This window comes from Vidua chalybeata, chromosome 3 (assembly GCF_026979565.1).
Source record: "Vidua chalybeata isolate OUT-0048 chromosome 3, bVidCha1 merged haplotype, whole genome shotgun sequence".
Lineage (NCBI taxonomy): Eukaryota > Metazoa > Chordata > Aves > Passeriformes > Viduidae > Vidua > Vidua chalybeata.
The window spans coordinates 18,106,869-18,123,746 of NC_071532.1; the positions used below are offsets into that span (position 1 = coordinate 18,106,869).

Here is a 16,878-nt window from a genome sequence, read left to right on the forward strand (position 1 = left end):
CTGCGGTCACTCACAAGCTCCTTCTTCTCTGATTCCCATTGGAAGGGGCTGAATTATGTTAGCTGAACCATACCAGCTAAACACTGTTCAGTTTGCTAAGGCAGCAGGGAAGTTTCAAGAAAACAACAGGGAAAATATCGTTATCAAAATCACCACCACTAAAAATGATGAATTACATGTCAGTGAAACTTCCCTGCCATGGTCATGCTTGCTTGGCTGGGAAAGAACAAGAACGAGGATTGCATTGTGAAGATACAATTTCCTGCCTGTCGCTGTGCAGTGCCTGGATCCTTGTGGCAAGATATGTTACTGGGGATGCTGGTGCTGGTAAAAAGACCATTGGCAGGACTTTCAATAGTCCAGTGTTAACTAAGCTTTCCCTTGCCTCTGATATATCCTCTAGGCTGAAGTTTTCATTGCAAAGGCAGTTCTGTTCATCTCAGTGTTCATCATTAACTCTGAAGCTGCAGGATTACTGGAACTGGGATGCATGGAGGAAGGTTTACAGCAAAAATCTGTCAGTGGGGCAAGAAGATGGAGTGAGGGCACAGCAGAAGTGAAGGCCACTACCAAAGCATGGCAGGGGGCAATGCTGATGTGGTGCTTAGTAAAAACAAGTACATGCAGTCCCTTCTCTGCCTGTCTCCAGCTCTCACGTACATAACTCTAAGTTCAAACCCAGAAGCAATGGCTGCCACTGTACAGCTTTCTGTGCCAAAGCCCCATTCATTTCCAACACAGTCAGGACCCACTCCTTGATCTGCCCACAGTTTGGATGCTGGTCCCAAGTGAAGGGGCAGAGACTGGTCCCTGGGAACCTGTGGTTGCATGTGGTTCTCACAGTGAAAAACAATTCTGCACCTGCCTTACAGATTGCACCTAAAGGAGACCTTTGTACCTGCACACATCAGGGTGTAAGTGCTTGAGGAACTACTTGCTGCACTCTCCTCCTCCTCCCCTGTCAAGATGGAGTAGAGAGCTGGGAGCTGTTCTGGTGCCTTCCCCCAACTTGATGCCGCCCTACAAGGTACCTGGGAGCAGTCCTAGTGGCCAGGAGCAAGGCAGTGGTTCCCAGAGGCACAGGATGCTGCCAGGATCTGTTCATATCAACAGCGCCCACCTGCACACATGCCAGCTGGGTTCTGACCCAGCTGGCATTCCTACCTGCTCAGCCCTCCCATCTGCCAGCCCTCCACACCATTGCTCTGGCCAAGCAGTGGCAGAGCTGGCTCCCAGGGGCAGGGACTTAAGCTAAGCTCATTAGCACCAGACCCCCAATTATCAGGGGGAAGAGGAGCAGTCAGAAGCCAGAAGCAGAAGGCTGGAGTGGTATAGCTCCTAGCATGGGGCTTTTTGGGGAGCAGAGTGTGACTAGGAGGGCTGGCAGCAGCTCCTCCCTGCAGGCTGCCATTTGCTGGGGTGTTGGGAAGGCAGCCAGCAAACAGGAGGAGGTCAGGAGCCATTTCCCTTGTCTAGACATAACCTTTAGAAGAGAAACAAAATGGAGAGTCAGAGAGAAGCTTGAGGGTGAGATTCAGACAGTGCAAATTCCACCTCACCTGGGAGTTAGGTGGAATTTGGGTATCTAAACCTTCTGGGAGCAAGGTCAAATCACATACTCTCCCACATTATCTAATCCAGGACAAAATGAGAAATAAACCTCCAGTCTGGACTGCAAAGCTATGGATCCCCTAGTTGAGTCTATCCTCAGGGACTTGTGTAACCAAACAAATAACTGGCTGCCACCCAGGTTTGGTTGCAAAACAGAAATAATTAAAGGTACATATGCTTCCTATGGATTGCAACCTCCCTACTTTCTAGAAGAGACCTGGATCACTAGGTAATGGGAAAGGTACAGCCAAGGCTCAGCATGTATCTCCTCCTGGTGCTCAGAGGTAAAGTTTTAAGAGGTCTTTTCCCTCCACCAAATATTTTGTAGCAATATCTTCTCCCAGTACATGTCCTGTCTCTATCCAATATGCAACTTGGACTGATAAAGAAACTGGCTGCCAGCAAGACTGCCCTCTGCACATCTTTACTACAGTCTCTAGAGTCCTGGCATCACAACAGAACTGGCCCTGGATGTCTTTGGAAAGACTGGCTTCACTGTGAAAAGCAGCATGGACCCTGAGCTAGCTGCAGCTGTCAGTAGAAAGAGCCAGGTGTGCTGCCAGCACAGTTTAAAGGGCATGAAATTAGTGCAAAGGAGAAAAGGGGGCTGCTGCAGCCAGCTGCTTGCTGTGTGCATGTGGAACAGGTGCTGGCTTGCAGTCACTAGCACAGGTCCAGCAGACAGAGACATAAAGGCCAAAGTCTGCTTCTTCAGCCCCCTCCTTAAACCTGCTTTTTGTCCCTGATTGCCAGCAGCAGGTCTGTGCCCAGCTGCATGCACCAGTCCAGTAGGAACCCATTTTTCAATCCATTTCAATTGCCAGCTGTTTCCTTTTCTCCTGCTCCATGTGTTCTCATGCTATCCTGGTATCTTCTTCCTTCCACCCCCTTCTCAGCATCTCTCCTCTGGGTCACGGTGACCCCGTGTTCCAGTTTAATATTGCTGCAGTGCAGTTAATAAAGCAGAGGCCGGTGCAGAGGACAGGGAAACACTGGCCACCTTATTAGAGATGCTGAAGCCTCAGTGGAGGAGCTCATGCTACAAGCTCATTCATCACCAGGCTCAGGAAGCTGGCCCAGGGGCCAGAACAAGAGCACTGCGCAAAGCACAGACTCGCCTCTGCCGTTACCTCCTTCCATTCCCAATAATCTGAGGAAGGGGATGGGAAAGGAAAAAACCCAAACAAATCCACAGTTCCTACCAGCTGGCTGTGAATGTTACACAGGCTGCAGAGGTGAGAATGTTCTTGTAGAATGGGTTTTCTAGAAACACTTTACAAAGGGGCAAAGTCAGCCCCATGTTGTTTGTGTGTATTCATGTGCATGTGTATGCAGCCTGTCCCTGTCCCTGTCCCTGTCCCTGTCCCTGTCCCTGTCCCTGTCCCTTTCCCTGTCACTGTAAGCAGTATTAGCAATCAGGGCAGAACTCACTCACATGCACTCAGCCACCAAACCTCTGGGAGCTGCAAACCAGGGCTGTCCTTTCTCATTTCTCACCATCACCTACCCTGTTGGTGGGCACTGTCTGCCCTTTCTCCTGTCACGTCATTTGAGCCAGCTTGTGATGCTTGCAGAGTGCTTGTCCCACTGTAGCCAGCCAAGCTGGCCCACGGACCAGGAACACACACCAAGAGTCTCAGAGACAAAAGCAGGATACCACAGTACCCCTGCCCCTGCTTCCATTCCCAGCTGGGCCATTGTCATAGCAGAGGGCCCAAGGTATGACACTGCCACACCTACATTTTTTGTTTATGTAGATTATTAAAGGAAAAAACCAGGATGATGTTTTGAGACTCAGTGATGTTTATGCCAGATATGTACCAGCTAGAAGCCTTAGTAAAGCTGAAGGATATTAATAACCACATCTGTCAAGAGTTACTGTTGTGGTTCTTCTCTACACCACCATGACAATGTACCTGTGCTGAGACTGGTGTGGCTTGTGAAGCCATGCATGTGGTCTCACAACTGCAAATTAATGCTTGTTTGAAAGGAGAAATTAGAAAGAAAATCTGTTTCATCACCAAGCCCCAAGGTATTTCTAACAAACAACATCTAGAAAAATGAACATTAAAGTCATGTCGATCCCGCAACAAGCTCATCGGAGCAAAGGAACTGTTTTGCAGGCATCCACCTTCCCAGCATTACAATTCACTCCTGATGCTCTCTCTTTACTTGTCCCGCTTCTTCAGCAACTTCTCAGCTCAGGGCACAAGCACTAGCTCTGCTTTCCAATATCTCCATTCAAATCCTTTCCACACATACTTGCTCTTTCACTCTTTTTCTCAGCCTCATTCAAATTCCCCTGGCTGCTCCTTCCTGCAGAACAAAAGAGACAGGGATGGCTGCCTGCATTCCCACTCCAACCTCACTAACTGTAGATATGGGCTGTGAGGACAGCTCCCAGCTCCATCTGCAGCCTCTCCAGCCTCTCTGAAGGCAGAAGAGGCAGCAGATAAAGGCAGGCTGGTGTGGCACAGCAGCCTCGCAAGCAGGCTCCATCCCCCTGGCAGGCTCTTCCTTGCTCCCTGTGCAGCTCTGCACACCAGACAAATGCTGTCTCTGGCATGTGTGCAGGTGGAGTGTCCTAAGCTCCCCCAGTCTCCCCCTTCTCTCTCATCTGTGAGTGTCAGGACACTCTGGAGAGCAGACATCCACCGGACAAGTGCTGTGGAGAGCTTGGTAGTGCAGGAAGCACAGGTATCTCAAAAAGGTCTGAAAAGAAGCATGGGGAAATAATCTGGACAAAATAATCTTCAACTGCCTGTGCAGCTTGTGGGCTGCACTCTTCAAGCAACCAGAAATCAAGGTGGTCTTCAAAGCTCAGTGCCAAGCTGCCCAGTTTCTCAGCACACATAGACATCCCTGTTTAGCAAGGGGCCAGGAGAAGGTGAGAGTAGCAGAAGGGCACTTCTGACAGGCAGTACCACTCAGGGTCTGACAGAGCCTCCCATTTGTACCATTTCAGCCTGTTTGCATTGAGTCTTGGCTTCCTTACATAGCTTTGTCCTAGAGTGCTGCAGGCATCATCTCTTATCAGATTTCCCCAGTGACTTTGACTGTGATGACCTCATGCGAAAAAAAGTCCAGCTAAGATATAACTGCTCCCTTCCTAAGGGAGTGTTGCTCACAAAGACCAGAAACAATCACACCACTGGCCTCACCATGATGGAACTGGCAGTGTCTGTGGCCTTAAACAGCCAGAAAAGATATTCCCAAGGTACTGGAAGGGGCTGAGATTGTTTATAGCACTGGTAACAGCTCCTGGGATGAACATGGGGCTCTGCAATGCCAAACCTCCTGCTACTTTCTCAGACATTCCCTGTCCCCAATTCCTGCCCTGACAGTGCCTCCAAAGATACAGGATATGTGGCAGAGAGACAACCTCAAAGAGTTTAGAAGCCATGGACTTCTTAAAAAAAAAAAAAAAAAGATTACAGAATTTATGTGTGTTGGAGTTTATAGTACCAAAGATTGAAAGAAAATTATCCAGTTCTCCATTGCTGGAGAATGAGAGCTCAGCATATAAGTTCCATGGGTAGAAGGAATTTCTTGGGAAAGAGGAATGAAAAATGCTCAGAAATAGGGTCAGAAGGGAGGTGGGGATAAGGAATTTTAGGGAACTCTCTTGAACATGAGCCTCCAATATGTTTCACACAGCTGGAAAAATATGCCACAAATCTGGCCCAGCCCTTCCTTTCCCCTTCTTCCTATTCATTCTGACACACAGCAGTGAATTGAGATTGTGATCCTTGATGTCACCTTGGCACCACAGGGCAGAGCAGAGGAAGATGTCTTTGACATTCCTTTTGAACACCATGAATTGGATGCTTGATCTCTGCATTTTGGCAGAGGGATAAAACCCCTCTGCTCCCAGAGTTCAGAGAAGGGCAAAACATGGCTACAATCTAGGAGGCAGCAGGAGACGTACACTCCTGGCTGACAGGCTCCAGTCCCCTGTCAACAGAGGGGCTGCCTTTGCTTATTAATTTTATGTATGTATCACATCTTATCTTAAAAGTGGTTTGTTCCTTTTAGGCCTGCTTCTCCCCCTGGACATCTGTTCTGGAGCCTGACCGCCCTAATGTTCTCATTTTTAGACTGAATTTATTCACATGCAGCTTGCACCCAGTTATCTTGTGCCAGTTTCAGTGGCTCTTTTCCCTCGCTGCTGCTTGACCCCCTGATGTTTTACAGACAGGAATCTCATCACCTCTCAGCCTTTGCTTTGCTGGGCTGAGCAGGCTGAGCACTCTGTGACTGCTTTTGTAATACAGACTCTCACTTTCCAGGATTGACTCTATAATGTTTTTCTGCATGATCTCACTTGCTGATTCAGTGGCCTGGCCTGCATATAGGATATAGTGGCACTTCTCTATCTTGCCCAGAAGTACCTCTAGTTTGATCTAGGAGTACATTTGCCCTTTCTCACGCCTGCATCTTATCAGCAGCTCCTTGAAGTCAATTCACTTGCTCACTGCATTCATCCTCCAAAGATGAGCTCCCAGACTGTAGCACCTTCTGCATCTATGACTCTGCCTTTGTATCACTGCATTTCATCCCACCAGAACCACTCTCAAACAGTTTTCTGTCTTTCAAATCTTGCTTCCAATCCTTCACCAAGATGGCATTGTCTTCCAGCCTGGTGTCAGCTGCACAAAATTTCAGGAGCACAATCCTAATAGGGGATTCTGAACTCTGGCTGGTATCAGCTGCAGGGAAGATGCCTGCCTACTCTGGAAAAACTATTTGGGTAAATTTTAGGTAGTGAAGAAATTTGTTTTAGATATGAAGATAGTCATTGTGATGCTTCTTTATAATCTCTCATCAAACTTTCTCTGCCTGTCACATTGAATTAAAATACTTTCTTTGGTTAGTACTTAATCACCATATTGGATGGAAATTATGTCAAGCATTAACCTCATCAATTAAAGGGTTAAGGTAAGTTTAAAGTTGGATTTATTTCATTTTACTTGCTTGATAACCATTACTCCTAAGGGGTTTCCAGAACAAATAATCACATTGCAAGCACAAAGCTGGCATTTCCCAGACAAGCACATTGGTGAACTGAAATTCATGCCTATGTTTTTCATCAGCCAAGCACACAGGCTCAGATCCTGGGATTAAGCAAGGATGGATGCCCAAACCAAATCCATTATTCAGTCTAAATGAGGAGTCCTGGAAGCTTTTTGTACTGAACTGTTCTTTATCAAGAGGCCCAGTTTCTTGGCTGAAATATTCCCAACTCCAGAGAGAGAAGCAACTGCAACCTTCAATGGCTTCTGAGGACAGCTGGAACCATCAAGGCTGGAAGTCAGTCTCTCTCTCTTCTCCTGCACAGGCAATCAGCTGCCCATCCTCATTAGGTGCCAAGAGCAGCAGTTTATGGCTTCCTAGAGAAGCCAAATTGGTGCTGTCATGAATTACTGTAAGTGCTTGTTTCACACTCTTCAATAATGTCTTTCATTAGGATCTGATCAGAAAGCAATATGTATTTTATTAGCATATGTTCCCTGGTCTAAGGAAGAACAGACCTAGCCTTCACTCTGTCAGAGAGGCAGTCAAGCACAAGCCTTAACTGAGCCTCTCTTCTACTGTCTCACAGCCTTATTTTCAACACTGAGGGCACATGCAGTCTTTCTGTTTCAGACTGGAAGCTCTCTACTCTTAGTGCATGTTTCTACCTGTACTGACTCTTGACTGTGCACAGCAGAGCCTGAGATCACCTCCCTGTCTATTGTATGGGCACGAGCTGGGTAAGAGACAATATTTCTCTTGTTCCTCTGCATCTCCCTCTTGCAGAGAGCAATGGTTCCAGACTCTTTTGAGCCTCACATCTGAAAATCAGCACTGCTCAGTGCCTTACTGGATCCAACTTTATACCCACCCCTACATCAGTAAGCAGTCTCCTCTTCCACCAATTTCCTTGCACTGGACACACTGGCTGCTTGCAGCCAGACCCATGCACGTGTCTATGCACTGTACTGTCAGCACTTCTGGCTCCAAGAAAAAAAAAAAAAAATTGGCTCTGCACAGGCCAAATCTGCCCAGCTGCAGTTAGGTTGAGTTCTGAGCCACTTTGCCTATAATATGGATGTAACTTGCAAGCAGGACATGCTCCACGAACAGGAGCTTCATTTCTTTGGTTCTCTACAGACCCTGGCAGAGCCCTCTGTTAGGGCACCTTCACCCTTGAAAACAACTAATAAAGGATGGGGCTGATGCTTCCTGAAGCAGAAATAGCCTTTTTTGTGACTCTGGACTTTCCAGTCTGGTACCTGTAATGAAGGTTTGTAGGTAAGTATCATTCCAGAGCCTCTAGGCTGCCTATAAAGAAGAGGCAGAACAGCATATGCAGGGAGACCCATAAAGCCCTTCACATTGCTCCATGCTGCCTGCTTCATTTCTTTATGATACACAGCTAAAACATCCATCTAGTGCCTACTCCTTCCATTTGTGACTAGCTATGGGAGAGACTACATCTCTCTTCCAAACCCTTCCCCTTCACACACTCTTATCTCCAATGTGTTCTAGGAAGTGAGAGCCAGGGGAAAAAAGAAACAAAAACAAGAACAAAACTGAAAAAAGGAAACAGAAACTGAAGAAAGAAGAGGTGGAATATAGGAAGGGCAGCAGGAAAAGGCACAAAGGTCCACAAAGAAAAGATGGTGAAGCAGTGGGACTGACTACTAAAAATAACAGATGAGCAGAGTAAACAGGGGGAAGCCACATCACAGCCTATCAACAGGGACTTTCAGAAAGACTCAATACTAGCATGTACCCCTTGAAGCCACCAAAGGAGTGTGGATAAGAGATGCGGATGGATAAGATAGATAAGAGATGTGGAAAAAGGACTGTCTTTGATACCTGGCAAGCATTTTTCATTCTGTACTCAGCTTTGAAAACACAAGCCAAGAGCCTGCTGGATATGAACAAGCACAGTGGTGTGGAAACAACATCTGTATTGTGCAAAGCTGCTATGAGAGGTCTATTGGTTTGGGGAATCTGATTATATCTTCTCTCACATTTTTCTTACCCAAAATGAACACTGAACAGTGGTGTTAGGAGCTAGAAAGACATGAGATTTTCCTTCTAGATGTGTTTTAAGATCATATGAGGCTTTCCAACAAGATTATTTGAATTGCTCTTCTCAGTCACTGTAACTGTTCTGAGCACAGCTAAAACTGGGACATGTGCTGGAAATATTCCCTTGTAGTATGAAAGCTAAACAATATCCTGCTTTCCCTCTTGCCCAGTTAAGTACTTGAATAGCATTAGGAGCAGTCTTTCGAAAAATTAATGTTAAGATAAAATCTGTCTGCAAGGCACCTTATGAATGGCCAGACACCTTGTAGCACTACAGTTACCCTGTTCTGGGCAGGTTACCTTGTGCTTTGGATCTGGCTGAGGCAGAGGGATTTTTCCCAACAGGAGCCCTCACAATGCTGTACTTTGTGTGGGTAGCTAGAAAGAACTTGATAACACACCAGTGTTTTGGCTACACAGCACCAGTGCTGTGTTTTTCCCACAGCACCGGTGCTGTCTCTCCAACACTCTCCCCTCACCAATAGGCTGGGAGTGGGCAAGATCTTGGGAGGGGACATCATATCCAGGACTGCTGATTCAAATTGACCAAAGGGATATGAAAATATGACTGTGACATTTGTCTTCCAGATCAACTGCTACATGTACTGAAGACCTGCTTCCCACAAAGTGACTGGACATTGCTTGCTTATGGGAAGTAGAGAATCAATTGTTTTCCTTTGCTTCTGCACATGGCCATAGTTGTTGGTTATTAAACAGACTTTATCTTGACCCATGTGGTTTTTTCAATCTTATTTTCTCTCCCCCTGTCCTGCTGAGGAGGGGAGAATGACAGAGCTGTTTGGTGGGCAACTGGCATCCAGCCAAGGTCAACCAACTACACTTTACTTACTTTAGATAATCACAGAAGAGAAATGACACCGTAAGACTGAAGCACAACTAATCTGCCACTGATCATATTACTAATTTTCCCAACTAACTGATTGCAAATGACCTGTGGACTAGGGAAAACCAGCTCAGGAAAACCATGTATCATACTGAAGAGCAATTTGTGAATGCAAAAAGACAGAATTAATCAAACTAATTCAGTAGTTAAGCATCATTTGCTAAGCTCTTGTGGGCAAAGGGAAGAAGTCCCAGTTGGGGCATTGGAAACTGTTAAGACTACCAAAGGGGGAAACCTTATCCCATGGCTACCAGTCATTTCCACTGAAATCACACCTGATCCATCAGTGCTGGTCAGGCCTGTGCCAAGCTGTCCTGGCCACCCTTGTAGAAAACACTCTGATCCTCTGGCTGACAGAGTCAACAGCAGCCATGGCCAGGCAGACATCTTCACCTGCAGTGAGTAATGGCCAGGCAAAAACTCCCTTCCTTTGTGCTGGTGGAGGCTCTGCTGTTGTCAACTTAGCCAGCATAGAGTACAAACATGAAACATGGAAAAAGCTCTTTGCTTCCACCCCTACCAAACATTCAGCTTTCCTGGGATCTTCCCTTGTAACAGAGGTGGAGAAGACCTTGTTCTAGCAGCATCTTCTGTGACAGAGTGCTAGAGATGAAAAAAGAGATGGCTCAATGAGCTATCAGCTGCAGTGACTGATGGTGTGTCCCATTTCCAGGCAGCAGAGAGCACAGCTGAGGTAAAATCCTCCTGTCTTCACTCCCACATCCCCATGGCAAAGTCACTGCTTCACTTCCAGATCCCGCACAGCAATCTTATTAAGCTTCAAGGACTGCTTGTCCACCATTTGTTATTGATCAGCCAGCTCTCCTTCCACTGGCATGTAGCTGACACTCAGTCCCAAACCCCTCCTCCTCTGCAGCCTAGAAAGGCAGTGCCTCCTCTCCCCTCTCTTGTTTTCCCTGGCTTTGCATCATGATGGCTGTTCAAACCATCCACCAAGCACACCTCCCACTGGCACTGGCTCATTTCTGCATCCTTTTCCACCTCTTCCTAAGGGATGAATCCTGCCCAGCATCACGTAGGCCACTAGCACAACTGAATGCAATTGTCTTGAAAGCACAGATATAATCTGCCTATTCTCACTGCCTGAACAAAAGTTGAAATAAAAAAAAAAAGAGCATCAGTAGGGAGATAGGATAGTTAGAGCTAAAAAAAGGACCTTTTTCCACTACAGAGGATGATTCTGCAGGTAGATGGAATTGTGTTGATTTGACATCCCATATGACAGCAGCCTGTGATCAAACATCAAACTGGCAGACAAGGTAGGCAAAAAAAGAGAGGACTAGCGAAGCTTTCTGACAGATGTGACTTATAAGCCATCCTGTAACAGAAGGTCTGCTTTGAGATTCAGTGCTGGGCAAACATTGTGAAGCCAAGTGACTGGAGTCCCCAGTCCTAACACCAATGAGAGAGGACCAGCAGAGCCTGTATCAAGTGCAGTGATGAACAGAAATGGGGTGTGGTTTGTCACACCCTATGAGCATGTTGGTCTGCACAGCATCTCACATGCAGCCAAGGCCACCATGTGCTGCTTCAGGAAAAGCCACTCTCCTTTCCTGGTTGCAGCCACCTGTGACTGTGATGCTCTAGGTAAAGGGACTCGCACATCCCTGTTCCATGTGCCCTGTCTGTGTCCTACCCTGGACATCAAACTGTCCAATTAAGCACCCTGTCAGCTGGAGGATTTATTGGTGGATGTGGCACCACATTCCCCTTTTTCCGGGTGACACCAGCCCAGTGCATCACAGAGCACATTTTATCCCGAGCAGGATGGATACCTCCCTAGCTCAAAAGCTGCAACTCTTCTTTAAGCTTTTCATTTTCTAGTAGGAAAACTAGCATAGCCCTGACAGCTTTTTAGTCAAGTCCTAAACCAGATATCACCTCCTCAACTCTTGCAGCATCCCCCAGCTGAAAACCTCACTGCAATACTACTGTGGGAATGCACAGGATGGGGCCAGTGGGCCACAGTGCACCAGAGAGCCTTGGGATGAGGGCTATGGAAGCAACCTGGTCTGCAGCGGTTGCCTTGGCAATGGCAGCGTTGTGCTGTGGAGCCAGCAAAATGTCAGAGCCTTTGTAAAGCGAGTTCGGCCACCCTGAACTCTGCCTTGTGCAGAGCTGCCTCCTCACCAAGCCTTTGGTGTCCCATCCTTCTCCCCGCCTCGCTTCGATGTGCAGCCCCCAGGCAACCCCCAAGGTGCCAGCTGCTCGTTTTCCCGATCTTTGCCTGAAGCCGTGGTTGCATGTGCAGAAGAAAAGGAATTTTGTTCACCTCCCAGGATAGGCGCCTGGGCTGCTGCAAGAGCCACCACTGCTCAAGTACATCCCCTTTCTGCAGTCACAGCCTTTTCTAATCTGAGAACCAAAGGCATTCTCAAGCAAACATTTATGGGAAAGTGTGGGTGGGTGCACTGCTTGTTCATCCTCCCTTTCGTGCAGTACCACCCCTGCTCAGTGCATAGAGGGAGAGACGTCCCTGCCCTCGGAGGGGTGGTCGGTTCTGGGAGCTGATGAAGCCTAATACAGGCTGCAGTAGACAGACACTGCCGAAGTGGGCTCAGAGGAGAGAAAAAGAACAGCTCAGAAGCAGAAATGAAGTGATACAGATCCACAGTCCGTGGGCCTTGGCATAAAACCTCTCCTGCTGTGTTGGGATGGCCATCAGTGGAGTTAACCTTCCACTCTAATCACAGTCATTAAATTCCTGCCAACGCCCCTGTCCTGTGTTCTGTTCCAACAGCTCTGTTATCTGTCACCTCCCCACATGGTATGCAGGCTTTCCACTGCTGCAGCTCTCATTAATGCTGCTCTGGCCGGCTGATGAGGCAAGTGGCAGCTGGCTCCCAAGCCAAGATGAGTTTTGTAGACAGCAGGGAATGTTTATCCAACATGGAGGGGATGAAAGCACAAACAAAGAGAGCCCATACAATCACTCAGGCATTGCACAGGGCCAGTCTCATTAGACGGTCTCCCTGACAGGAATTAATCTGAAGTGACAACCCAGGGAGTTAATTTAGCAAATGGGTCTGGGGCCTGGCCCCGTGCAAATTTCAGGGGTCTGTCTGGCAGATTCAGCCTGCTCTGAGGAGGGGAAAGCCAGGAATATATAAAGCTGGCCTAGTTCTGGCCTGAGCCTGTGTATGAGAAGGTACAGAGGAGACAGCAGCCTCAGGTTGCCTTGAGGGGAACAATGAAGATTAAACTTTCCTACTGCACCAAAAGCTTCTCCTTCCTCTTTCTCTTGCAGCCTCAGGTCACAGATGGGTTCCAGCTCATTAAGTGCACAGTTATTCTGCCACTATCCCCCAAAACCATAACCACCAGCCCAGCTTAGATCTTTCTTCCGTGATGCAACCTGCTTGCAGTATTAGATGGCTTTTCATTTCTCTTTAATGTTAGAGCAGAGCCCTGGGACGGGTATAAAATACACAGAGAGAAACAAGCAACTTAAAAGGCTTTTTATTTTTTAAGCAAAGATCTGGTTTGGGGAGGCTGCTTTGAATCCCCAAGCAATGAAAATTATTTCCAGTTGGAATGCAGTACTTCAGAGCCTTTTCTACACTGCAAGAATACATGGAAGAAAAAAAAGTTGACCAAACCAAGAGCCCAAAAGCCTTGTGGCATCTGCTCACAACCAAATCACCCAAGGCTCTGACCTCGTTGAGGTCACTGGCTAAGGTGAAGTAAGGTGGTTGGCATTTGGATCACTTACCTTGCAGCAAGAAAGGAAAAACCTCCAAAGATGTCAGGACAGATGGCTGTGAGGCCCCCACTGTTCTTCACTGGGTACATTTTCCTCTCTGAATTGTCGCTCAGCAATGCCACTGCCTAAGCCCACCTGAACGATACCCTCCAGGAAATTACAGGCTCTTTGCCAAGACATAGAGGAGAGGCTTCACAAGAAGCTTGCTCTGAGATGGTATCATATGCACTTTCCTGGGTCAGTGGCTCCAAGCTGTCAAGCTGCTTATATGGTTTTATCGTAAGTTAATTCTTATTCTACTGGAACTGGTGCGTCTGTTGTGCCGCTCAGCCTGCTCTGCAGCACTGGGAACAATCAGCTCTGGTGGAAATGCATCTGCCCATCTTGCTGCGAGCCCCCACACATTGCTTAGGAAACCAAATTCCCCCAGACTGCTTACAATCCCCCCAGTAATGCCCTAGGAAGCTTCTGAACAGGAAAAATTGGAGGAGGCATGGTGCCAGCCAATTAATAAGCAGCACTCTCACCCAGCCCCATTTTCAGCAGCTGCAGCAAGCAAATTTAATTCAAGCATTCCCAGATGCCTTGCAAAGCATCCTACTACTTGGGGATCTTCACATTACATATGCCAAGAGCTCCTTGAGCAAACCAGGGAGTGTGAAATGAAAACCTGCAAACTAAATTGCAACCAGTGGGCACCCCAGCTGGTTGCCTTTTGGATTCCAGCTTAGCAAGAGTTAATTCTCCTCTTTTCATCCCCTCTTTCCTCTGACAGCCCCTCACTCACCCAAGACTGCAGGCTGCCACATTCATTCATCCTGAAGAGCCCCTGCCATGACCACTGATGCTGCAGAGCTCCCAGGACTGGGGGAGAAAGTGGGCTGGCTGGTGGGGTAAGCTTTCTCCAGCTTGATGCTGGCAAGAGATCAGTTGTGTCTGGCCACGTGTAAGGCCCGTTTCACCTAAGGAGAATATTCTACTTCAATCCGAGCTCTCTAGGAGGATTTTTGTGCTACCACAGCTAGTGCCTGGAAAGCCAGCATATCCAGTGAGGAGTGTGCACAGGCAAACAGCAGCTCCACACTCAGGCAGACAAATCCCCTTTCTTAAGCGCTCTCCAGTCAGTAACACTTTTAGGCTTTTGAGCTTTTCAGTTATATTCACTAAGGCCACTATGTTTTGCAGTCCAACAATGGAACAGAAGGATGCACAGCTTAGTCCAGGGGCCCCAGCACAGAGAAGAAGGTGCAATAAAGCAGCAGAATCTGCAGGACATGAGAGGAGGTGATGGAGCAAGGGAAGGAGTGAATGGTCAGAAGGTGTCACAAGGCTGCTTGGAGCCCAAGTGAGACGTCATAGTGAAAACAGTGGGAAGGCAGCACATGAACAGAGGGAAGCAGCAGGCTGGATGTGAGAGGGGATGTGATCCTCTGGGACAAGGAAATGAAAAGGGCTCCATAAGACCTCAATATGGCTCATGGAGGTGGAGACCTCACCATGAAATGCAAGTGTTTGCATTGGAGAAAAGCCAGGAGGAGGCAATACCATGAAAACCTTTTCCAATGTGTCTTAGTTTCAGCCAGGGCGGGGCTCATTTTTTACAGCAGTATCACAACAAAGTATTTCCTTCTCATGCTTGACATAACTGGGAACAAAGCTTCTCTCTCTCCTCCTCTCTCTGTCTTTCCTTATTCAGTCCCAGGCCACCATGATGACACCTGTAGCCATTTCTAAGAGCTTTCCCATACATATGACTGGGCTACAGCAGGGCCTCAGTATCATGCTCCTCTAAAACACAACACTCAATAGTCACAGCTCTGTCGAGATGCTGCAAAGCAGTAACAGCAGTAACCAATGGGGTATGAACCAAACTGGGTGTGTGTGTTGAAATGTGCATGGCACTCAGCTCCCTCCATGTCGTAACTTAAAGCAGAAAAGTGATTTTCCCTTTTCTTGATCCCTTTTAGTAGGAGCTCAATGAAGGATAGAACCAAGATTACTTTTAGACACTGTGCAAAAACAAAAAAACTCAACTTACTGGAGAAAGATAAAACCCACAGATTTGTTCATTGAATTGCAGTGCTGATAATAGCAAAACTTGGCTCAGAGGGAAGATCTACTATGACAAACTGCATTCATTATTAGAGGCTCCCCCGGGTCCTGTATTATTATTAAGTACTGACAACGTGCTGCATACGGTGTGAGTAACAAACAAAGGCTGTCCCACCCCAGAGAGCTCACAATCAAATGGAGACATAAAACTGGAGCCTACTGTGCAGAACTAGAGGAAAGAGACACTTGAATCTTTTTAATTATTTTGTTTTCTATCTACAGTAAACAAAATGCATTTGCTTCTCAGCCACCGCTGAATGGCACGAACAACCAATTTTATGTGTCTCCATTTTTCAAAAATGTTGAGTGTGGGCGCTTTGCTGGGCATGGATGAAAGCACCTGGCAATCCTGTTAAGATAATGTGCTCTTTAAAAACATCAAACTGTTTTTCCTAACCTTCTCCAGCCAGTGGTGTCTTCAAATTTCATTCAGTTCTCTACCCCAGCCCCCAACCCCTAGTATGATTTTCCTTCAAACTCGGAAACCTTGAAACCCACTTCACTTCCCCTGCAGAGTTCATACAGTCCAAATAGCTTAGTTAGTGTGACAGGATGAAAGCCCTTCTGCAACACAAACATTCATTGACTTTTTCCTGCAGTTCCTGCCTGGAGAGCTCTTCAGCTTATTCCCTTTTTCCATACGAGTGAGGAGGATGGAATTCCACTCGTTTGAATCTTTGGCCTACAAAATCTACACCACCAACTAATGACTATAAGGCATTGTTCCCACTAAAACCCCATTCAAAACACTGAGCATGAACAGCACAATGGGGGCCGCAGGGCTTTGAAAGACCTTGACTGTACCCAACCCCAGAGGTAAAAGTGAGCACCGAGTTGTGCACTTGGCCTGTCTCTTCCATTCAGTGGGGAAAGTGCAAGACCATCAGGATCTGCCAATTTCATCACTTTCAGCTCTTAATCAGCAAGGAAACACTGATGTAATTGCCTCCTGAAAGGCCATATGCTGGGGCTCCAGGAGAGCAGACCTTACCTGCCGGACTTCCAGGCGGTACTTGAGGATGGGATCCACAGCATCAGGCTCCTTTTGGGTCCACTGCAAGACGTAAGAGTAATTCTTGGATTGCTTCTGGCTCAAGGTGGGGTTGGGAGTGTCATAGTAAAACTCTGGGCTATAAGCTTTTGCTGGAGGGGAAAAAAAGAAAAAAGAGGGAGGAAAGTAAAAGAGTGGGATCAAGGGGAACAAAAATTGCAGAGAGACATGGTGAGAGTGGAAGAGCTCCACTTACCCAGCTTATCGACCTGCCTCTAACACAATGAACACCTTTACTTTGCACAAATGTGCCACTATTTTCTGTGAATCACTACCGCTTTCACAGCCTAAACTGTTGGGAGGATTAGCAGCCCTGCAACACCAGTGGGACACGACCAGCACCTGAGAAGGTGGGAACAACTTCAGTTCTCCAGCTGGAACCAGCTCTAATCT

General features: G+C 47.2%; 1 protein-coding gene across 1 annotated transcript in view; it reads right to left on the reverse strand.

The window, feature by feature from the left end:
- Positions 1–16,878, reverse strand: part of MDGA1 (MAM domain containing glycosylphosphatidylinositol anchor 1) — a 144,001-nt gene that overhangs the window by 29,477 nt on the left and 97,646 nt on the right. Inside the window, exon 10 of the mRNA XM_053939166.1 lies at positions 16,426–16,577. Coding sequence (XP_053795141.1) covers positions 16,426–16,577 — 152 coding nt within the window. The remainder of the gene's footprint in view (positions 1–16,425; positions 16,578–16,878) is intronic.